At 41.3% G+C, this 24695-nt stretch overlaps 1 protein-coding gene across 3 annotated transcripts in view; it reads right to left on the bottom strand.

Annotated features, from left to right (window-relative positions):
- The window catches only part of TPK1 (thiamin pyrophosphokinase 1), a 393495-nt gene that overhangs the window by 148815 nt on the left and 219985 nt on the right, over window positions 1–24695 (bottom strand). For all 3 annotated transcript variants that reach the window (XM_061415011.1, XM_061415012.1, XM_061415013.1), the window contains exon 7: window positions 15161–15307. In XM_061415011.1, coding sequence (XP_061270995.1) covers window positions 15161–15307 — 147 coding nt within the window. The remainder of the gene's footprint in view (window positions 1–15160; window positions 15308–24695) is intronic.

The following is a 24695-nucleotide window of genomic DNA, read 5'->3' on the forward strand; positions in this document are numbered from 1 at the left end:
AAGGCCACTGTTCAAATAAGTTTTTAAACAGTTTCCATGGAGACTGAATTTTATATTTCCTCCCTTGCTGCTTTGGAATCACTAAGGGATCACCACTGGTTTTTGCTGATGGGCATCTTTCTATAAATATCCCTGAATGAAAGACTTCTTTAAGGTCAAAGAACTTGTATGTTGTGTGGGTGAGCGGTGGGCGTCAGGGTGGTCATTTCTCACCTTTAGCCTTGAAGCTTCATTGTATTCAGGTTGCTTTAAAATCTACCACCCCTGCCGCCGTCCTCCTCATGTATTTGCTCAAGAATTAGCACACCTGCACTTCGCTGGGTGCTCCAGTGGGTGAGAATCTGCCTGCCAACACAGGACACAGATTCAATCCTTGGTCTGGGACGATCCCACATGCTGCAGGGCAACTAAGCCCATGAGCCACAACTACAAGGCCCACGATCTAGAGCTCGCAGCTCGAGCCGCAACTACTGCGTCCACGTGCCACAACTACCGAAGCCCACACACCGTAGAGCCAGCGCTCCGCAACAGCAGAAGCCATCGCAATCAGAAGTCTGCACACCGCCAGCAGGGGCTAGACCCCTGCTTGCTGCAATTAGAGAAAGCTCACGCACAGCAACGAAGACACAGCACAGCCAGAAGTAAGTAAGCAAGTAACTTTTTTAATAAAAATAAGAAGAGAGAAGTGCAAACCACAGCCACTAAAAGAAGCTATTGCTCCCCAAGTGAACTTCCAGTAAACTAGGAAGAAAGCATACGCCAAGAAGGAAATAAGTAGACGAAGTCAGAGTCTCTGACTGCCAACCTGGGATGCCCAGGCACCCTGTATTTTACAAGGGGTGGCACCAATGAACACTCTTGATGATGAGAACAGTACGTGAGATCACCTATTTGGATTTGGTTTGGCCACCTGATGCGAAGAACTGACTCATTTGAAAAGACCCTGATGCTGGGAAAGACTGAAGGGAAGAGAAGAAGGGGATGGCAGAGGATGAGGTGGCTGGACGGCATCACCGACTCAGTGCACATGAGTTTGACCAAGCTCCGGGAGACAGTGATGGATAAGGGGCCTGGGGTGCTACAGTCCATGGGGTCACAGAGTTGGACACGACTGAGGGACTGGACTGAAGTGAACCAATAGATGAACTATGCGTGGCTGCTGTTATTTCACCTTTGATTACAAACAGGCAACTCTGTGTTTTTTAAGGTTTAGAAAATGAGAGAAATTACAACCTAATACATTTTGTTTAATGGATAAACTGCTCGAGGCCCAGTTTCAAAAAAATGATTTCAAAAAGTGATGAAAGGAGTCCGGATGAGGGAAGTTCAGAGAGGATTATTTGGAAATTCTGTGCAGGAGTCACAGAATTTGAGTAGGGCTTTGAAAGAAGAGAGTGATTTCAAAAGAAAATATTTTGGGGCAGAGAAAGGAGTGACAGTGGTCAGTTTGAAAAACAAGAGATAGGTCAGTTTCCCTAGGTCATGGAACACTAGAAGAACATGGACCAGAAAGAGGGAGATGTCAAGGTCTGACTCACAGCTTCCCACTGGCGCGCAGACCAAGGTGTCCACGGAAAGAAGGGCCTGTCAGGGCCATGGGGCTGGGCGTAGGCCACGAGGACCTTCTGCTTGCTTTGGAAGAGAATATGGATTTAGAACAGGTCATGACATACTTCACCAGCATTTGGTGAGACAATTAGGGCCCATACATGTGTGACCCCTCTTACAGAGGTGCAGCATGGCAGCAGCACTTTAGGCTGTCCTGGGAAAGAAAGAAAAACATGGTCCCCAAAACATCCCTGCTCTGGTTTTGAATTTGGAAAATGGGCTCACCAAAGTAATTGTGTAGGCCATCATTAGCTCTGAGGTTAGTCAAAACAATTCCAACTGCTTATGAGGGTACAGTAAAAAAGGGCAAACAATAATAAAGAGAAAGATGTTTCTACCTCCTCTCCCATTTAATATTCAACCATAATAACTTGGCTTCTACCTACATTTTACCATGAAAACTGTACCTTATCAGTTGCCAAACTCACTATATCATTTCTTTTTTTTCTAAATTCTTGACACCCTTACTGATCACTCCCTGGTCTCTTAAAACTCTAAACCACCTCGGTTTCAGCTTCACTCTCTTTTAGTTCTATTTCTTTTCCTTGAAGGCGTTCCTAGAGCTCTACCATCTGCCATGGCTCTTTTCATTCTATATCTTCCTTCCAGGGTAATGAGTCCGGTTCGAAGTTTTTAATTATCACATATATATGATGATTCTTACAGTCTTACCATCAGGCCATGCCAAATACATAAATTTCCTATAACCCTTTAAGGCAATTTTACTCATTTCCAAAAAAGACCAATCTCATTTCCAAAGAAAGACCAATCTCATTATGTCCAAGATCAGCTGACCATCTTTCCGTTTTTTCCTGTTCTTCTCATATTCTCTGCTTCAAAGAAAGACAAAACCCAGTTGCCTAATCCTAATCCTAGGCATTGCATTAACTCCTTCCTCTGTGTTCCTGGGAAGACTTTACAGTCCACATCCCAAGGAACTCTACCATCCTTTCTTCACACCCATGCTTACTTAAGTTTACTTACTCATGGTTTCCTTCTTGGATTTCTATATCAGTTGAATGGCCTCTATCTCTACCCTAACCAATTTATCCTTCACATTGCTACCAAGCTATCTAAAATGTTAACCTAATGCTATTTCCCTGATAAAAAAGCTGAATACCTGAACTTGAACCTCACTATAAAGACCATCTTCCTGAGAATGCAAACAAGCCCTTCATGATCCAGAACCTTAATTCTAGCTGCATCTCCTATGGCTCCCCAGGATCCAGCATTTTATTTTAGAGCTCCTACAAAGATGGCAAGTTCTCTAAGGCTCTTTTGCCTTTTAACATTAAAGGTCGCCCATTCATTATCTGGCCTCGCCTGATCTTAGGTGCAGCACACAGGATCTTTGATTGTAGTTGTAGCATGTGAAATCTCAGTTGCTACATATGAGATCTAGCTTCCTGACCAGGGATGGAACCCGGGCCCCCTACATTGAGAGCGTGGGGTATTATTAGCCACTGGACCACCAGGGAAGTCCCACATTAAATGTCTTCATTCCTTTCTTTGGCTGACTGCTCATCAGCTAGGATCTCCCTGAGACACTGGGCACACTCTCACCATAAGCCCTGGGCCCAATCTGGGTTAAATGTTTTTTCCGTGCTGTCTGCATAGCATCCAGCATTTCCTCATAATGAGTGTAAATTTTTCTATTTATTCTTCCATCCTTTCCTCTGAAGTCTACACAGCAGAACAGAAGCAGTGCCTTTTACTTCTGCAGACGCACTGCCCACCACCATGTGTATCACATCTTTGGTGCTTAAACAATGCTTTTTGTTGAAGCATTCTATGCTGTACATCGGCTTCCCTGATAGCTCAGCTGGTAAAGAATCTGCCTACAATGCAGGAGACATCAATTCAATTCCTGGATCAGGAAGTTCCCCTGGAGAAGGGATTGGCTACCCACTCCAGTATTCATGGGCTTCCCTGCTGGCTCTGATGGTAAAGAATCCACCTGCAATGCGGGAGACCTGGGTTCGATCCCTGGGTTGGGAAGATCCCCTGGAGGAGGGCATGGCAACTCACTCCAGTATTCTAGCTCCATGGACAGAGGAGCCCGGTGGGCTACAGTCATGGGGTCACAGAGTCGGACACGACTGAGCGACTACAGCATATGCTGTACATCAACCAAAACAGAATCAGCAGAACAGAAAACAAGCCTAAAAAAATAAATACTTTGTGAGTGTGTGGTTTCACTTCTTAAAGAAAGCTAGTTTCATTAAACATGGGTAAAATCACAGAGGGAAAGTTCTTACAGAGATCTAAAGGGGACATTTGGGTCCTTACAAAATGAGAGCTGAACGGCTCTAAAATTTTGTTGTCTTACTGCAAATTGAAATATGATATTTGCAAATACATTCATCTGTATTTGCAAAGCACAAATAGACACAGATGCAGAGAACAGACATATATATACTGGAGGCTGGGGGAAAGGAGGGTGAACTTGGGACACGGGAATTGATATCTATACACTATTGATCAGAAAGTGAAGAGGAACTAAAAAGCCTATTGATGAAGGTGAAAGAGGAGAGTGAAAAAGTTGGCTTAAAACATTCAGAAAATGAAGATCATGGCATCTGGTCCCATTACTTCATGGGAAATAGATGGGGAAATAGTGGAAACAGTGTCAGACTTTATTTTTTGGGCTCCAAAATCACTGCAGATGGTAACTGCAGCCATGAAATTAAAAGATGCTTACTCCTTGGAAGAAAAGTTATGACCAACCTAGATAGCATATTGAAAAGCAGAGACATTACTTTGCCAACAAAGGTTCATCTAGTCAAGGCTATGGTTTTTCCTGTGGTCATGTATGGATGTGAGAGTTGGACTGTGAAGAAGGCTGAGTGCTGAAGAATTGATGCTTTTGAACTGTGGTGTTGGAGAAGACTCTTGAGAGTCCCTTGGACTGCAAGGAGATCCAGCCAGTCCATTCTGAAGGAGATCAGCCCTGGGATTTCTTTGGAAGGAATGATGCTAAAGCTGAAACTCCAGTACTTTGGCCACCTCATGCGAAGAGTTGACTCATTGGAAAAGACTCTGATGCTGGGAGGGATTGGGGGCAGGAGGAGAAGGGGACGACAGAGGATGAGATGGCTGGATGGTATCACTGACTTGATGGACGTGAGTCTGAGTGAACTCCGGGAGTTGGTGATGGACAGGGAGGCCTGGTGTGCTGTGATTCATGGGGTCGCAGAGAGTCGGACACGAATGAGCGACTGAACTAAACTAAACACTATTGATCCTATGCATAAAATACATAATTAATGATAGCTTACAGTATAGCCCAAGGAACTCTACTCAGTGCTCTGCAGTGACCTAAACAGAAAGAAAATCTGAAAAAGAGGAGATATGTGTATACAGTATAGCTGATTCACTTTGCTGGACAGCAGAAACTGATACAACATTGCAAAGCAGCTATATTCCAATAGAAATTAATTAAAAAAGGCATAGTTAAAAAAATAATATTAGTTAGTACACTGTTCAACAACAGGAAAGGTTTTTGTTTTATGTTTCTTAAGTGCCATATAGTGGAGGAGGAGGAAAAGCACACAGCCAGGCAGAGGGGAGGAGGAGTGTAGAAACATTTTGCTAGAAAGCTGGGCAAGGTCTGAAGTGAGGGAAGGAAGGGGGTGCTTAGGGCAGCTGTGTATCTGGGGGCAGTCCCTGTGAGAAAGAATCTGCTGCCCTGGCATATGGAGCAGACAAACCAAAGAAAAAGCACAAGCAAAGCAATGAGACACTCTGAAGAGTGTCTAGGTCGGACGCTGAGTGGCAGGACTTCCCGGAGAAGGAAGCTTGGCTGGGCACAGGACGGAGGAAGGAAGCGGGGTTAGTGGTTTGCCTTGTGGAAGAAGAAAGGGAGATCGGGCGAGCTCTGTGTGACAGGTCATTTACAGACATGAAATGCCCTCGTGGTCCTTTGTTAGATATCACTGCATGAAATCTACTTCATTTGCAGCATAAATTTCCTCTCTAAGAAATGCTATGCATAACCCTGGGCAAATCATTTTACCTGTAAGTCCCTGCCATTGCTCATCTATAAAACGACCTCTAAGGCTTCATACTATTTACACTAATATTGAATAGCTGTATGCTTCAGGATAAATTATACAAAAGATTCTAAGATGCCAAGCCACAACAAAAATTGAGAAGATATAGGAGGAGAATGAAATAATAATTTTAAAGAAAGGAATTGTAAGTGGATAATAAACAATGAGAAGATTATCAGTGCTGTCTATAGGGTCTAATCACTCTGAGAATAACTTCTCTGAGTTATCACTGATGAGAGGGGGCTGGATGTGCGGACAGACAGACCCACACCCTCAGCTCTCTGCAGAAACCATCATGTATACCAAATTTACATCATGAATACTCAGCTTTTCTCTATCAGACTACTAATATCTTTCTATCATATTCATTACCAATATTACAAATGTATAATGGAGAAGGCGTCAGGACTTTATACAGTAAATAACAGATCTAGTGAGATGAAACAAACAAAAAAAAACCAGTAAGAAACATGACTATGATCATAAGGAATTAATATTTACAACATATTTAGAGGTTGTTCAACTGAGTTAAAAACCGACAGCATCCATCCTGTGACCATTCTCTTGTACATCAGATACTAGAATCCTAAATAGGAATCACCAAACGAGGTTTAGGATAATGCAAAAGGCATGCCTTATTAACTCTCGGACATCTCATTTCTTGGTCATAAATCCTATTAACTTGTATTACCAACTGCCATAAAACTTGGAGATAAAAGATAATTTATGCTCAGTGTACAGAAGCTAATGTTTCTGGACTTCTGAGAAGCACAGGACCAGAAAATGAGGAAGTGTGCATGTGAAATCAGCAGCCACTCACACCGCATGGTGAGTGTGACAAACACGCTCTCAGCATCTGGCTGGCCAAACGAGGAACACAGCCTAACCCGTCACTGACATCAGTGGGTTTCATGGCTAAAATGTCTCTCACCAATTTTATAAAATCTGTTCATAAAAGGGCATGATGTTTTGTTAACAACACCTTTTTGTTTGGAAGTAAAAGAGGGATATTTGCTCTTCAGGGAGGAGTGATTAGACATTCTATTTTTAATTTGCTACTTTTTTTTTTTTTTACTGTTTCTTTTTTTTTTATTTTATTTTTAAACTTTACATAATTGTATTAGTTTTGCCAAATATTAAAATGAATCCGCCACAGGTATACATGTGTTCCCCATCCTGAACCCTCCTCCCTCCTCCCTCCCCATACCATCCCTCTGGGTCGTCCCAGTGCACTAGCCCCAAGCATCCAGTATCGTGTATCGAACCTGGCCCGGCAACTCGTTTCTTACATGATATTTTACATGTTTCAATGTCATTCTCCCAAATCTTCCCACCCTCTCCCTCTCCCACAGAGTCCATAAGACTGTTCTATACATCAGTGTCTCTTTTGCTGTCTCGTACAGCAGGTTATTGTTACCATCTTTCTAAATTCCATATATATGCGTTAGTATACTGTATTTATGTTTTTCCTTCTGGCTTACTTCACTCTGTATAATATACACAATGGAGTATTACTCAGCCATTAAAAAGAATACATTTGAATCAGTTCTAATGAGGTGGATGAAACTGGAGCCTATTAATTTGCTACTTTAAAATGGCAGTTTGCTCATCTCTTCAAGCAAGCGCTACCTACTGCGCTTTCCATTCATAATGACATCTGACCCCACAGCAAGTGAAATATGCCAAAATACTACCAAAAAGACATTGTCTACTAAAAGTCAACCTGCTAAAAACTTCCACTCTTCCAGATTTATATAGACCTGGAACTACACTATTGTCTCCTCGTTTTAAAATCCAATTTATAATTAACAAAAACAAGTCAGAGGAAGGGGGCTGAAAAGAGAAGTAGATGAAAGATTTCAGGCTGCAACAATCTACACAACTTTAAGCGAATGCGCTCAAGACACACAGGCCGGTGACAAATGACTAATATACCTTTAATGAACGAAGGATGATGGTTTATTTATACAGCAGACTCACCAGAGTCCTGTATGTAGACTCTCCGAAAGAAACGCAGAACATTACAGAAACACTAAGATGAATTGAAGGTAGGGAGGCTTTTTCCGAAAAATCAGGAAAAGCACATTTTAGTTCCATGGCCCAGGGGTATCCCAGGTACTTGAACCATCACGGAGCAGACACGGCACTAAAACATTTTTATCAGCCAAAGACCATGTCTCATTCCTCCTGCTATTAGCTTCAATTTCAGACAACATAGAATCATAGAAACAATTCTAGAAGATGCTGTCCTCAAAAACAATACTCAAATGATAACTAACATTTATACAGAATTTTTAGTTCAGTTCAGTCGCTCAGTTGTATCTGACTCTTTGTGACCCCATGGACTGCAGCATGCCAGGCCTTCCTGTCCATTACTAACTCCCAGAGTTTACTCAAACTTATGTCCATTGAGTCGGTGATGCCATCCAACCATCTCCTCCTCTGTCATCCCCTTCTCCTCCTGCCTTCAATCTTTCCCAGCATCAGGGTCTTTTCAAATGAGTAGTCAGCTCTTCACATTCAGGTGGCCAAAGTACTGGAGTTTCAGCTTCAACATCAGTCCTTCCATTGAATATTTAGGACTGATTTCCTTTAGGATGGACTGGTTGGATCTCCTTGCAGTCCAAGGGACTCTCAAGAGTCTTCTCCAACATCACAGTTCAAAAAGATCAATTTTTCAGCGCTCAGCTTTCTTTACAGTCCAACTCTCACATCCATACATGACCACTGGATAAACCAGAGCCTTGAGTAGATGGACCTTTGTTGGCAAAGTAATGTCTCTGCATTTTAAAATGCTGCCTAGGTTGGTCATAACATTCCTTCCAAGGAGTAAGCATCATTTAATGTCAGAAACAATATTCAAATGATAATTAACATTTATATTGAATTTTAGCACTTTTTATGTATGTTAGTGGTTTGATGATACTCTCATTTAATCTGCTTAAATGGACAAAGTTTTTTTTTGTAGGTAGATTTTGTTATAATTGAGGAAAACACATAGTATTGTTTTTGTTTAATTTCAGGGTGTAGCCACAAGGAGGGATATACCCTTAAAGCGCAACCAAGATTAATCTTATTTGAAAAGAATGTTGTAGAGAACACACACACACACACACACACACACACACACACAACAGATAATGCGCAATCTGTGCACTGTGGCTTGTGTAAAGAGTGTCATTTGCATCTTAGCCCATTAATGCCATGAAGGAGGAAATGTAGTGGAACAACCGTGGAGTCAAAACACTGCCGTGTGACCGTATGGCCTGTCCTGCTTTCCTCCCCCAGGATTGTTATGAAGCTCAAATAGATGCTTTTTATGAAAGTCCCCAAATGAGCTTTCTCAAGATCAGCTATCTGATGACTTTCAATTAAAAGCTACATTTAAAACACTTTGAAACTGTTCTTTATTTGTCACTGAAGCATACCAGATTGATTTCTTCAGTCTAGTTCCAAAATATTTGCAAATGGTTTCAATTTATGTTTATGGTGTGCCCATCCTGACCATGATTACAATAAGCCCTATTAACCAGGAACAGCATCCCACAGACATCCATCCTCAATATGCACACTACTGAATACAGACGTGTGCTTTATTATATGTGCAACATACAACGCGGAGATATGTGAAAACACATATTGCACAGTCATTTTAGCTCCAATGGTACATATCCCGTTTCTAGGATGTAGGTTGAATCTCTGCAATAATTTTAATATAGCTTTTAACAGATTTTTGGTATTAATCACATTTCATAAGTATACCATTAAAACTGCTTACAAATATGGTAGAGTGTGTAAGACTGATTGGTATCTTAAGCCCTCAAACACACTCATTTTGGGTTTTGCAGTTGTCCTAGAAGCTGACTGACAACTCTGTTATACAGAGTGAAGTCAGTCAGAAAATTACATAAGGTATGTTAATGCTTATGGATAGAGTCTGAAAAAGTGGTACAGATTATATTATTTACAAAACAGAAAGAGAGAGACAGACATAGAGGGGGAAAAAGTATGGATACCAAGGAGGGATGATGGGGAGGGGTGGGATGAATTGGGAGACTGGGGTTGACATATATACATTATTGATACTATGTATAGGTAACTAATGGAGAAGGCAATGGCACCCCACTCCAGTACTCTTGCCTAGAAAATCCCATGGACGGAGGAGCCTGGTAGGCTACAATCCATGGGATCGCTAAGAGTCAGACACGACTGAGAGACTTCACTTTCACTTTTCACTTTCATGCATTGGAGAAGGAAATGGCAACCCACTCCAGTGTTCTTGCCTGGAGAATCCCAGGGACGGGGGAGCCTGGTAGGTTACCGTCTATGGGGTCACACAGAGTCGGACACGACTGAAGTGACTTACCACAGCATAGCATAGCATAGCATAGGTAACTAATGAGAACCTACCACATAGCACACCTCTACTCAGTGCTCTGCTGCTGCTAAGTTGCGTCCAACTCTTTGCGACCCAATGGACTGTAGCCTGGCAGGCTCCTCTGTCCATGGGATTCTCCAGGCAACAATACTGGAGTGGGTTGCCATGCCCTCCTCCTCAGTGCTCTATGGTGACTAAATGGCGAGGGAAGCCGAAACTGGGCGGCTATGTGTACACATACAGCTGTACAGTAGAAACTAAAGCAACGGTACTCCAATACAAAAGCAAGTGACTGAGAAGCAGGGACCCAGGCAGTGTCTCCGGTCGGCCCTGCCAAGCCCCCAGACCAAAGTCTGTGCTAAACATTCTCACTGCTCCATGTGATGGAGGGCGTGGTCTTGCACAAGCTTTCCAATTCACACTATGCAATCATTACTTGCTTAGGATAAGGTAATTTTCTAGTCGTTTCAATAAGACAAAAACAAACAGACCAGAGATTCTAGACGGCCTGATGGCTTAGACAGTAAATAATCTGCCTTCAGTGCAGGAGACCCAGGTTCGATCCCTGGATGGGAAAGATCCCCTGGAGAAAGGAATGGCAACCCACCCCAGTAATCTTGCCTGGAGAATTCCATGGACAGAGGAGCCCGGAGGGCTACAGTCTGTGGACGCACAAAGACTGAGTGACTAACACACTCATGGTGTGTGTAGGCACGCTCATCACGATCACTATGTTTGGGGACCTGGGGATTCTCTTCTTTAATGAGTAAACTTTGAGTCATACTACAAATGAAAAGAAAAGATGATTACATTACTACACGTTTTGTGTAGGGTCCCGACCCCAGCCTTTCTCTCCCAACTTCATCTTCTGGCCCTCTGACAGAGACTATGCCCTCTGCTCAGTCCTCTCTCCAGCCCACGGCTTCCTCTCTTAGACCACCTCACAGTGGGCTGGGGCAGTGTAACTGCGTTCCCACCAAAGGCAACGCGAGCCACTGCCAGGCCTGGCCTTTAAAAACACGTGGTACCTGGTGGTCCAGGGGCTGAGACTTTGCACTTCCAAAGCAAGGGGCGTGGGTTCGATCCCTGGTTGGGGAAGTAAGATTACACACGCCACACAGCCAAAAAATAAATGCATTTATAAAAATTTTAAAGAAGAAAACATGCAGTACCACTCCTCCTTATAGTTATCTTTTTGCCCTGCTGCCTCAATGTGTCCCAACTGGCTCAGATACGAAGTAGACCATACCGCCCAAACCATAGCAGATTCTCCATGAATGAGAAAAAAAAAAAAATTTAAGCTCATTCTCAGTTAAGCCTCTGAGATTTGGGGGTTAATTATCATTGCAACATACCCAGGGTAGATTAGTACCCTGGCCAATTGAGAACAGCAAAAAGCTAGGGAAAAAAAAGGGGGGGAGGATCTTTGAAAAATGCATCAAACCTTTCCCCTCCCCCCACCAAAGAATACTCAAAACCCCAAAACTAGGTTTTGATTGAAAAGGAACACCAAATCTAACTTTCACCTTACACGCATTTGATTTTTCTTTTTTACCAAATCATGAACCTGCACGTCAATTTCTTCAGCCTCCGAGTGTGGAGGTCATCAGGAGAGTGAGCTTGAGCAAGGTAGGAGTGTAAAGGAGACTGCACTGCTTAAGCAAACACTCACAGAGCAAAGAGGAAGAGAAAGAACACTCCCACGGGAATGCTAGGAAAACTGCCGACCAAATTCAGGATGAAAAGAGGAACAAGTCTTCCTGGGGCATCTGTAATCAGAAGTCAAACTCCCAGCAGAATTAGCTTCAAAGTATATACCACCTAGATAGTCTCCCAAAAATCTCAAACAAAAGGTCTTAAGTTTTTAGTATCTATAAATAACTGGGCTAGAAATCAACTCCAGAGTCTTCTTGGACTCACTTTTAACTCCTATTTCAAGTAATTCCCACGGGAAAAGTTCTCAGAAATATGAGGTCACAGAGAAAAATCACAAAATACAGAATGAAATCAAGGTTACAAAATATAAAGGGAAAAAAGAACAGAAAAGACAGCTAACTTATAAAGACTGCAGATATCAGAATTATTCTAGACTATAAAGAAAGTACAACAATTACATTTTAAGAGTTTTTAAATTGTGAGTAAGGAGAAAGTATGTAAGAGAGATGAATCATGACAGGAATTTAAAAGCCTCTGCTATGAAAAGGATAAGTTTAGTAGCAAAATAGAACAGCTAAAGCAGAAGAGTGAAGTGGTTTGCAGAGGTTATGAGGAACTTCAGAATGCAGCTCAGAGAAACTAAGAAAATATGAAGGAAGTTCTGAGATATATGTGATGCAATTAGAGGATCATATGTGTGTGTGTGTGTGTATAGATATACACACATATATATACACGTATATGTGTATATGTATATATGTATACATATATATACACACACATATACACCCAATTGGAGTTGCAGAAGAAGAAAGAAAGAGAATATGATGGGACAATATTTAAAAACATAACGGCTGTGAGTTCTCCAAACTGATGACAGACAGCAACCTATAGACAGAGAATTAATTCTAAGAAATCCCAAGCTGAATACATTTTAGGAAGTCTGTATTTATACAATAAAGGTACAGAACACCACAGACAACGAAAAGATCTTAAGAGCAGAAGTCATTTTTAGACGTGGCTTTTGCTATCAGTCCAGTACTTGGGCCACCTCATGAGAAGAGCTGACTCATTGGAAAAGACTCTGATGCTGGGAGGGATTGGGGGCAGGAGGAGAAGGGCACGACAGAGGATGAGATGGCTGGATGGCATCACTGACTCGATGGACGTGAGTCTGAGTGAACTCCGGGAGATGGTGATGGACAGGGAGGCCTGGTGTGCTGCTATTCATGGGGTCACAAAGAGTCGGACATGACTGAGCGACTGAACTAACTAACTAACTAACTTTGCTATCAGTTAATGTTTCAACTTTACTTTTCAAAAATTATTCTATGATATCTAGTTACTTCTTAGCCAAAGTATTTATACAGAGACAAGTTACAGTTGACTATTTTAGTATTCATAGAATCATATAAATAAAATCATAATAAAACAATAAAGCTCAATGCTTCACAGCTGTAGAGAGTTTCACACTTCAGAAAGTGTCGGGAAATTTTAAGTATTTAACAAACACCTAATTAGAAATCTAAGAAGCATATCTGTGCATGTCAGACTGCTAACTGAACTATTTTAATGACTTTGCCATAGCTTATGGCAAAAAAAATTCATACTCTAGTATATATCATTCAAGGCTTTTCACAGTCAGGATCTAAACGAGTCTTCTGGACCTCAGAGTCTTCTGAGTCTGATATTTAGGTATTTTCCATACGGCTGCTCAGTATTACCTGTAGATCCCACAACATGCCCTGCAGCTCTTTCTTTCTTTAGTGACTCCTTCTAACTGGAATGACTTTCCCATCATTTCCCATAACAGAGATCTACTCATCCTTCAGGGGTCTGTTGAAACGTAAGCTCTACAGAATTCATGTTCCATGAAAGCAAGGGTTTTGCTATTGCTGGCTGCTGTATCCTCAGAAAAGCACTTGACACACAGCAGGTACTCAGTAAACATTTGTTGAGTTAATTGATTGAATAAAATGTGAATGCCTCTGTAAGCATTTCCTTGCCACACCCATGACCAGATTATATAACCTTTTATCATCTTTATATTCTAAACTTTCAATCTAGCTTTATGTTTGTGTTTAATGTCTCCTTCACTGGACATGTACTACAGATCTTCAGAACTATAGTTCTTTTTTTTTCTTATTTATTTATTTTATTACTCAGCCATTAACAAGAATTCATTTGAATCAGTTCTAATGAGGTGGATGAAACTGGAGCCTATTATACAGAGTGAAGTAAGCCAGAAAGAAAAACACCAATACACTATACTAACGCATATATATGGAATTTAGAAAGATGGTAACGACAACCCTGTATGCGAGACAGCAAAAGAGACACAGATGTATAGAACAGCCTATTGGACTCTGTGGGAGAGGATGGGGGGATGATTTGGGAGAACGGCATTAAAACATGTACAATATCACATAAGAAACGAATCGCCAGTCCAGGTTTGATGCAGGATACAGAACTATAGTTCTAAAGAACCTATGTTACTATTTCTGCTTAATCTTCAATTACCCAGCAGTGTAACAGGTAGGCAACAGGCACTCCATAACTGTTTGCTGACCAAACAAATGGACAGCGTGAAGTTTGAAAACTGAATTCTTCAACTTCCTTTTCACATCTCACAGAAAGTGTTCCAGAAAGCAACAAAGCCAGGCAGTGCAAAAAAAAAAACAACGCACAAGTGGCTGAACAATGGTGAGCATGCATTATAACTTGCCATATTAACCAAACAACAATTTTTAGGTAATGACAAGCTACAGATGGTGAACAGCAGATGGAGTGGGAGCAAAGCTATATGTAGCACACTACAATGAGAGGCAAAAAAGGAAAAAACTGTCCACTGTTTTAAAAAAAAAGTTACCAAGCTATCATTTTTCAAACTGAAATACACCCATCAACCTCATAAAACGTGTTTATATAATAAGAATTCTATTCTAAGCACTACATTGATAAAAAAACCCCCTTGCGGTTTATCATGGGAAATGAATGACATCATCATGAAAGTGAAATTAACAAGCAAGCAACTTATGAACAGTAAAAGCTAAAGACTTTAAGTACTTCACAAAATCAAATACAGTTTCCAATTACGACAACACTGAAAATATCTGAGAATTCCATTTGAAATATTTGCCAAGCTTTGTGCTTCCTCTGATGAGATTTTTCTCAAGTGACACTCATATGCAGCTGCTCAAAATGCAAAAATGCTAAATTTAATTCTTAATCAACTTAATTGAAAACCTTATTTTCTTTCTTTGATTTTTTTTTTCTAAGTACAACAAAATGAAAGTTTTACAGCTTCTCTTCCACCTATTTCCCCCTCAGTGACCAGAGGCAGTCAAACTTGTCAACTTCACTCAGTTGAAACACATAAACTGGGCAGATGCTTTCGCCTTATCTACAAAAATCTTACAGGTTTTGTAGAAGCAAAGTGCAGACAGTCTATTTAATCCTCACTTACCGGTTGGAGCAGGTAGATGAGAGATTCCTCTTGGATTATTATAACTGGCAAAGAAGTTATTTGAGGCGCTTGGAACAAAGTGCTCACAGATGCCATGATCTGGTCAAAGCGTCCAGCAAGTCCTCCCAAGGTCACGATCATATCTACCTGAGAAACCACAGGAAAATCGGCAGTCACATATTTAAGGAATTTAAAATGATTAAATAGCATTGAATACTTCCATAGAGCTTTGAATACTCTCTTTTGTTAGATAAGCCATGAAGAAACAGCAGACAATGACTGTGTTGTTCAGATGAAGTCCCATGATTGGTTACGTAGCAGTCAGCTTCTGAGAGCAACATTTTTGGTACTAATCGTAAGTTTTTCCCATTTGCCTATTCAGCTGGAAAACTAACCAACTCTTCCTTTAAAACTCTGCTCCATGTTTCTTCCACGTGGAAGTCTTCCCAAATCCACAGCTGGTGCTGCTCCCATCTACCCATATAGCATCCCTGTGGCCACATTGATGACACATAGCACCCAACAGTGAAGGAGCCTCTTTTACAGGTCTGAGGTCTGTCATTGCCCCCCGCCACAATCCAAGTATGTTAAAGACCTGAACTGTCTTCACTGAACCTAGCAAGTTGCCTAAATTCCCTGTACCACATTTTTCTGTTTGCATGGAAAAACTGGCTAACAATGGCCAATTGATAGGGTTGTTCTGGGGATTAAATGAGGACACTAAATGGGTTAATAAGTGCAAAGACTTAAAACATGTTCATAACACAGTGATTGCTTAAAACACATCAGCCGCTCTTCCACTGTATTATTTTTGGTATTATTACATTTATATTATTATTAATATGTTTATTATTGTTACATGTCATTTGATATGCTATTTTTTTCACTTAACACTTTAAAGAAAGCATTTCCTATCATTACAGTGTAGTTTATTTAAACATTTCCCTATTGTGGATAACACATTTCCATGATATTTATATATAAAATTACTGTGATGCTTTCCTAACTTATAAGAACAATGGTTGAAGAATGGCCACGGAGCAGTGGAAGGGTGCAGGGTCACAGTCTCCTTTGGCCAAAGCTCTTAAGGAGAATGAAGCTCTTAAGGAGAATGAAAGAGAGATGTTGCCTGGTCTCTTTCCTTTGGCTAGTCAGCCTGATCTTCTCATGCATCAACAGAGTCAAAGCTGCTATACTGATCATGAAAAAGGAAAAGCTGGAGAGATTAATCAAAATATTGTAAGTAAGAAATAGAGTATTTCCTGCCATATCAGTAAACAAGAATGTCACAGTCATCAGTGATTCCTGCTCTCCAAATACGAATCCCTGAGCCCGAGAGGCACTCAGGAAGGAGAACAGTACCTGTTCAATCTGGCAGCCTTCAGGCTGCTGCTGCTGAGTCACTTCAGTCGTGTCTGACTCTGTGCGACCCCATAGATGGCAGCCCAGCAGGCTGCCCTGTCTCTGGGATTCTCCAGGCAAGAACACTGGAGTGGGTTGCCATTTCCTTCTCCAATGCATGCAAGTGAAAAGTGAAAGTGAAGTCGCTCAGTCGTGTCTGACCCTCAGCGACCCCATGGACTGCAGCCTTCCAGGCTCCTCCATCCATGGGATTTTCCAGGCAAGAGTACTGGAGTGGGGTGCCACTGCCTTCTCCCTTCAGGCTGCAGCCACTCCCTATGGTGAGCACCGAGGAACTCAAGGTGTGATCAATGACCAACGCAGTATCCTGGCCTCAGAGAGCTGAGAGGCATATGGGAGGAATGATTTCAGTGAGCCCAGACTCTTGCATCTTCCAATGCACAGAAAACTGTTAAATTCCTTAACTTAGGCTATCTGTTGCTGTTGTTAGCTGCTCAGTTTTGTCTGACTTTTTGCAACCCATGGACTATAGCCTGCCAGACTCCTAGATCCATGGGATTTTCCAGATTAGAATACTGGACTGGGTTGCCATTTCCTTCTCCAGGGGATCTTCCCGACGCAGGGATTGAGCCCAGATCTCCCACACTGCAGGCAGGTTCTTTACTGTCTGAGCCACTTGGTTTTCTTTAATTAGTTTTTTAACTTTTTAAATTTAATTAAATTTTCTTTAATTAACCTTTTGGTGTTCAGACTACCTGCCCTTTGCTGAAAAACTTCTATATAACCTGGCTCCTCCCCTCCTCAGAGCAGTTCTCTCAGAGCCACCTGAGATGCTGTCTCCTGGGCTTGAAGTCCTAAAAATTCCCACCAGATAAAACATAACTCTCAACTTTAAGGTTGCGACTATTTTTTAGGTCGACACAAGAAAACTTTACATGTAATAAGAACTGACAATTATACTACTCACTCTACCTGAAGTAAAGTAGAACTTATTTAAAGATAGGAACTATTTGGCTATTAGTTTTTAAATAGTACATTTTAAAAGCTCAAATAACATGTGCCTTGAAGAAATCATGATTTTAGGAGAATAGCATGACAGCCCTGCACCGGTACAACCTGCTCAGTTCCTGGAGGAACAGTAAGTGGCGTAAGTCGCCATAAAGCCAAAGGCTGTGCAGCTCACAGGTTGTGACCCTGGTCCTCCTCATAGTGCCTAACACACGCAAGACACTCAAGTGCTTGATGAATGAATAAGTGAAGACACCGCAAGAAAGGACCAGTCAGCCAAAGGAAGAACTAGATTAACTACCATAATATAAGAATATATACATCAGAAGGGGGATTCATAACAACACAAAAGTAAACTACACAGAAGAATCGCAAGGTTGGGAATGAGTTTCATATTTTTGACCTTTTCAGAGTGTAGGGAGAATATGAATTTTGATTTTGAATATGATACTTTGTGTCAAAACTATAGTATTTTAAGACAAGTATACCACACATCTAGAAGATCTAATTTTTTTTTTTTTTGGAGATCTTTCTGGAACTCTGAGAATTAGATTTGAGGCAGAGGAAGACCATGCACTCTAGGAAGACATGTATTACTCCTAATACACAGGCAAAGATTAAGACATCTTAGTCTTCAGAAGAAAGGGGTGACCTACAAGCCTTTGGGGTGTCAAGTTAGGTAATGGCTTTTAGCAGTGCTTGAAAAATCTTAAATAGTCACACTCCAGACCAGAGGGGAAGGGCTCAGAAGTTATATAGGAACTCAGAAGAATCGAAGAGAATTTGCCTTAAACTGAAAAGAAAGACAATATAAGAAAGACACCAGTCCATCCTAAAGGCAATCACCCTGAATATTCACTAGAAGGACCGATGCTAAAGCTCCAATACTTTGGCCACCTGATACGATGAGCCAATTCATTGGAAAAGAAACTGATGCTGGGAAAGATTGAGGGACGGAGGAGAAGGGGGCGACAGAGGATGAGATGGTTGGATGGCATCACTGACTCAGTGGATATAAGTCTGAGCAAACTCCAGGGGATAGTAAAGGACAGGGAAGCCTGGTATGCTATAGTCCATGGGTTTGCAAAGAGTCAGACATGACTGAGCAACTGAACAGCAATGGAAGATACAGTAGAGAAAGTTCTAAAGCTCTAGTAAAAAGCACACGGCACAGTCCTATCTACATAATCCTAAATTCACAGCAGAACAAATACCTGATGATAAAATAGTTTATTCACGATGCAGATTCTGAAATCCCTTATTTTAGGTTCTCAATTTTTCATTACTATACTCCAAGCCTTGAGGGATCCCATAACCTTTGAGGCTGAAATTTAATCCCCATCTTCCACACTGGCATATCATGATGAATAAGCAGTATCTGTAAATCAGTCACTGAATTTTTCAGAATAAAGAAGCAGCAAGATTACTTCTCATCACTACTCATTTTCTCTACAGGAAGTATTTAGCAAGACTGATTATAAAAACATTAGAGGATCAACGTAAGCTGCAGGGGGCGGGAGGAGCCAGCCAGGAGCTGCTTCTGTAGTTGTCTAGCTCTGGCTGGAAATAGGACATTCAAAGAGATAGAAGAAAGAACACAGACACCAGCCCTGTATATTTAAATAGGGCTTCCCTGGTGGCTCAGATAGTAAAGAATCTGTATGCCACGCAGGAGACCCGGGTTTGATCCCTGGGTCAGAAGGATACCCTGGAGATGGGAATGGCAATCCACTTCAGTATCTTGCCTGGAGAATTCCATGGACACAGGAGCCTGGCAGGCTACAGTCCATGGGGTCCCCAAAAGTCAGACATGCCTGAGTGATTAATACTTTCACTTCACTTTACAAGCCTAGATGTCTGCCTTTAGGACAACAATGCCACTGGGAAGGACTTTTCAGGCTAAAGTAGGCTGTTTACAGACAGCCAGGACATCTTTTCTATGTGGATCCAAAACCTGGTACATTACTTCTAACACCACCCAGTGTAATATAAATTTTCAAAACAGTATTTTCTGGATGCCTCAGCATTTCCACAGACTGTAAGCCCCTGACTCCAAGGACCAGGTACACCAGGGTGGTAAGACTGGTCTCTACCACAAGTTTCCCTCCCTGCCCTCCTCTGACTGACCTAGTGACACTAGAACACACCAAGTGACAGCCCCTCACACTCCTGCTGTGTCCCTACTCTAAAACCCCCAAAGGCACTTGCTCACGGGGCCTTGCTGTCTCCCGGCTCCCCACCTGCTTGGTTAAGCTCAGACCCTGCGCCTCCGCCCATAAGGCCCCTGCACGGCCTCCTGCACGCCTTTCCCCTTTAGGACCTGTGAGCCAAACAGCCATTTAATTTCAAATGCCTCTCCTTGGCTAACTCTGAGTCCGCATGTGTCTGCACCAGACTGATCTTCAAAACCCCCAGATTATTCCTTACAGCACACACAGTCAGACTTTGTTACGACTGCTGGTACACCTGTGTCTCTCATTCTCCTTCTAGAGGAGACCTGAGAAACACAGACACCAGCTGCAGCGCGTGCGACACAGCAGACAGTAAGCATTTCTGAGCTTCATCAACTCACACAAGTCAGGGAAAACTGAATAAATAACCAGAGTCAAGAAGCTGATTATTAGGCTGAGTTAATGTCATCTAAAATCTACAAAACAGTACTTCTATGCTTGGCAAGGATTCCCATAGTTGGCAGCTTTTGAAAACAATAACTTATTTCACATGTGTTACCCCGGGCGATATATATTTGCTGATCACTTACCAACTATCAGGTACTAAACACTTAGGATAGATCAGTAAACAAGACAAACCACCACCCATGTCCACACGTCTATTCTTTAGGTCTAGATATGTATTCCTGCCCTACAGATGGGTTCATCTGTACCATTTTTCTAGATTCCATATATATGTATTAATACACAATATTTGTCTGTCTCTTTCTGGGCTTCCCTGATAGCTCAGTTGGTAAAGAATCCGCCTGCAATCCAGGAGACTCCAGTTTGATTCCTAGGTTGGGAAGATCTGCTGGAGAAGGGATAGGCTACCTGCTCCAGTACTCTTGGGCTTCCCTTGTGGCTCATCTGGTAAAGAAACCGCCTGCAACGTGGGAGACCTGGGTTTGATCCCTGGGTTGGGAAGATCCCCTGGAAAAGGGAAAGGTTACCCACTCCAGTATTCTGGCCTGGAGAATGCCATGGACAGCATAGACCATGGGATCACAAAGAGCTGGACACAACTGAGCAACTTTCACTTTCACTTTCTGACTTCACTCTGTGTGGTAGACTCTGTGTCCATCCACACCTCCACAAAATGACCCAATTTTGCTCCGCTGAATGGCTGAGTAATATTCCATGGCATATATGTTCATGTTCCACATCTTCTTTACCCATTCCTCTGTTCAAAGAGTGTCAGAACGGTAGTCATGAGAACTGAATGCAAAATTAGGAGGAATCAGAGTAAAATCTAAATGTTAGATCTGAAAAGAGCCTTAGTACGCCACTGTAAAGTCCTGACTTTTATTAGCATTACATGGAAAGCCATTCTGAGCAGTTATCAGTTCTGATAATATTTGATCCATCAGCAACATCTGACACAAGGTTATTTTTACCTCCTCCCAGATACAGTCTCTCACAGAAATACGGGCTTCCAGCAAAACCATATTTCTTTGATCTCATTGGTTGCTTCCTCTCAGGAACCAACATAACAACTTTGGAATAGCCCAGAGTAAGGTCCTTAATTCTCTTCTGTCATTACATACTGCCTTGGTGTTCTCTGACAGCCTTGTGGCTTTAAATATCAACAATGTCAACACTTTCTAACAGTCTATCGTCAATCCAGACCCTTTCTCCTCAACTCCAGGCTCCCATATTCAATGTTTACTTGATATCTGCATTTGGAATCCAATAGAGATCTCCAGGTTAACCTGATCTTTCCCTGAATCATGCTCTCCCACTGTTTTCCCCACAAAAGCTATTCTACCCCAAACTCCCAGGGTTCATTCTTAACTCCTCTCTCTTATACTCCGTAAAAAAATTCTATTGGTCCTAAGTTCAGTGAAAGTCACTCAGTTGTCCCAACTCTTTGAGACCCCATGGTCTGCAGCCAACCAAGCTCCTCTGTCCATGGAATTATCCTGGCAAGAATACTGCAGTGGGTTGCCATTCCCTTCTCCAGGGGATCTTCCCGACCTAGGGATCAAACACAGGTCTCTGGTGTTGCAGGCATCTATTTTACCATCTGAGCCACCAGGGAAGTCTCAGTTCAGTATACATCCAAAATTTCTCCCCTCTTCACTACCTACAACCCCATCACAACCATGGCCACCAAAATCTGTCAGAGAATATGAGCCACCATTATAGCTCACGGGAAAGACTGCAGTGGCCTCCAAAAGAGCTCTGCTTTTGCCCTTATTTCTCCACAATCTATTCTCAATATAGTAACAAAAATAACCCTGTCAAAATGTAAATCAGATTTTGCACCCTTCTGCTCAAAACCCTCCCATGATTTTCTTTGTGGATCTATCTATTAAAGCAAAGGAAGTAAAAGCAAAACTAAACAAATGAGACCTAATGAGACTTAAAAGATTTTTTGCAGCAAAGGAAACCATTCACAAAATGAAAATACAACCTACTGAATAGGAGAAAATATTTGCAAATGATATGACTGATAAAGGGTTAATATCCCAAATATATGAAAGGCTCATACAAGTTAACATCAAAACAAATAAACAAGTAAACCAAGCAGTTAAAAAATGGGCAGAAGAACCGAATAAACATTTTTCCAAAGGGGACATGTAGATGGCCAATAGGCATGTAAAAAGAAGTTCAACATCACTAACCATCAGAGAAGTGCAAATCAAAACCACAATGAGATACCACCTCACACCAGTCAGAATGGCTGTTATCAAAAGGATGAGAGATTAGTAAGTAAGTAAGTAGTAAGATTAGTAAGGATGTGAAGAAAAGGGAACTCTTACACGCTGTTGATGGGAATGAAATTGGTGTGGCCACTATGGAAAACAGTATGAAAGGCTCTCAAAAAATTAAGGCTTCCCTTGTGGCTCAGCTGGTAAAGAATCCGCCTGCCATGTGGGAGACCTGGGCTCAATCCCTGGGTTGGGAAGATCCCTTGGAGAAGGGAAAGGCTACCCACTCTAGTATTCTGGCCTGGAGAATTCCATGGACTGTATAGCCCATGGAGTCTCAAAGAGTTGGACACAACTGAGCAATTTTCACTTTCACTTCACTTTCAAAAAATTAAACACAGAACTTCTATATGATCCAGCCATCTTTCTTCTGCTCCTTCTGGGTAATATACAAAAGAAGTCATGGTCTCAAAGAGATAACCACATTCCGATGTTCACTGCAGCATTATTCACAATAGTCAAGACATGGAAACAGTCTAAGTGTCTGTCAACAGACGAATGCATAAAAAAGATTAGAAAATATGTGAGATACATATATATGTATCTGCGTATTATATATATAATACACACAAACATACGCACAATGGAACAATATTCAGACACAAAAAAGAAGGAAATTCTACCATTTGTGACAACATGGATGAAGCTGGAGGCTTGAGATGCTAAGTGAGATAAATCAGATAAAGACAGACAAACATTGTATGACCTCACAAGTAAAATTTTAAAAAAACTAAACTCAAAGAAGAGTGGAATGCCATGTACGTACTGCTCCATTTAAAATGGACAACCAACAAGATTTACCATACAGTACATGGAACTCTGCTCAACGTTACATGGCAGCCTGGATGGGAGGGGAGTTTAGGGGAAAACGGATACATGAATATAGATGGCTGCATACCTCTGCTGTTCATCTGAAACTATAACAATCTTGTTAATTGGCTATACCCCATTACAAAATAAAGAAGTTTAAAAATAAACAAATAAAATGATTCTAAACTCAAAAAAAAAAAAAAGAGAGAGAGAGAGAGAGGAGAATGTCAGTTGGGGGGATAGGGAAGTAGAGAGACACTGGTCAAAAAGTACAAACTTCCAGATAAATGATAAGTTCTAAATATCTAATGGACAGCAGGGTGACTATAGCTAACAATACTGAACTACATGCTTGGACGTTACTAAAAGTAGACCGTAAATGTTCTGTCACAACAACAAACAAAAAAATCATGTGAGTCCATATATATTTATAATTGTTATATCTTCTTCTTGGATTGATCCTTTGATCATTATGTAGTGACCTTCTTTGTCTCTTTTCACAGCCTTTGTTTTAAAGTCTATTTTATCTGATATGAGTATTGCTACTCCTGCTTTCTTTTGGTCCCTATTTGCATGGAAAATCTTTTTCCAGCCCTTCACTTTCACTCTGTATGTGTCCCCTGTTTTGAGGTGGGTCTCTTGTAGACAACATATGTAGGGGTCTTGTTTTTGTATCCATTCAGCCAGTCTTTGTCTTTTGGTTGGGGCATTCAACCCATTTACGTTTAAGGTAATTACTGATAAGTATGATCCCGTTGCCATTTACTTTATTGTTTTGGGTTCGAGTTTATACACCGTTTTTGTGTTTCCTGTCTAGAGAATATCCTTTAGTATTTGTTGGAGAGCTGGTTTGGTGGTGCAGAATTCTCTCAGCTTTTGCTTGTCTGAAAAGCTTTTGATTTCTCCTTCATACTTGAATGAGATCCTTGCTGGGTACAATAATCTGGGCTGTAGGTTATTTTCTTTCATCATTTTAAGTATGTCTTGCCATTCCCTCCTGGCTTGAAGAGTTTCTATTGAAAGATCAGCTGTTATCCTTATGGGGATTCCCTTGTGTGTTATTTGTTGTTTTTCCCTTGCTGCTTTTAATATTTGTTCTTTGTGTTTGATCTTTGTTAAATTGATTAATATGTGTCTTGGGGTGTTTCTCCTTGGGTTTATCCTGTTTGGGACTCTCTGGGTTTCTTGTACTTCGGTGATTATTTCCTTCCCCATTTTAGGGAAGTTTTCCACTATTATCTCCTCAAGTATTTTCTCATGGTCTTTCTTTTTGTCTTCTTCTTCTGGAACCCCTATGATTCGAATGTTGTAGCGTTTAATATTGTCCTGGAGGTCTCTGAGATTGTCCTCATTTCTTTTAATTCGTTTTTCTTTTATCCTCTCTGATTCATTTATTTCTACCATTCTATCTTCTAATTCACTAATCTTATC

Source organism: Bos javanicus, chromosome 4 (assembly GCF_032452875.1).
Source record: "Bos javanicus breed banteng chromosome 4, ARS-OSU_banteng_1.0, whole genome shotgun sequence".
Lineage (NCBI taxonomy): Eukaryota > Metazoa > Chordata > Mammalia > Artiodactyla > Bovidae > Bos > Bos javanicus.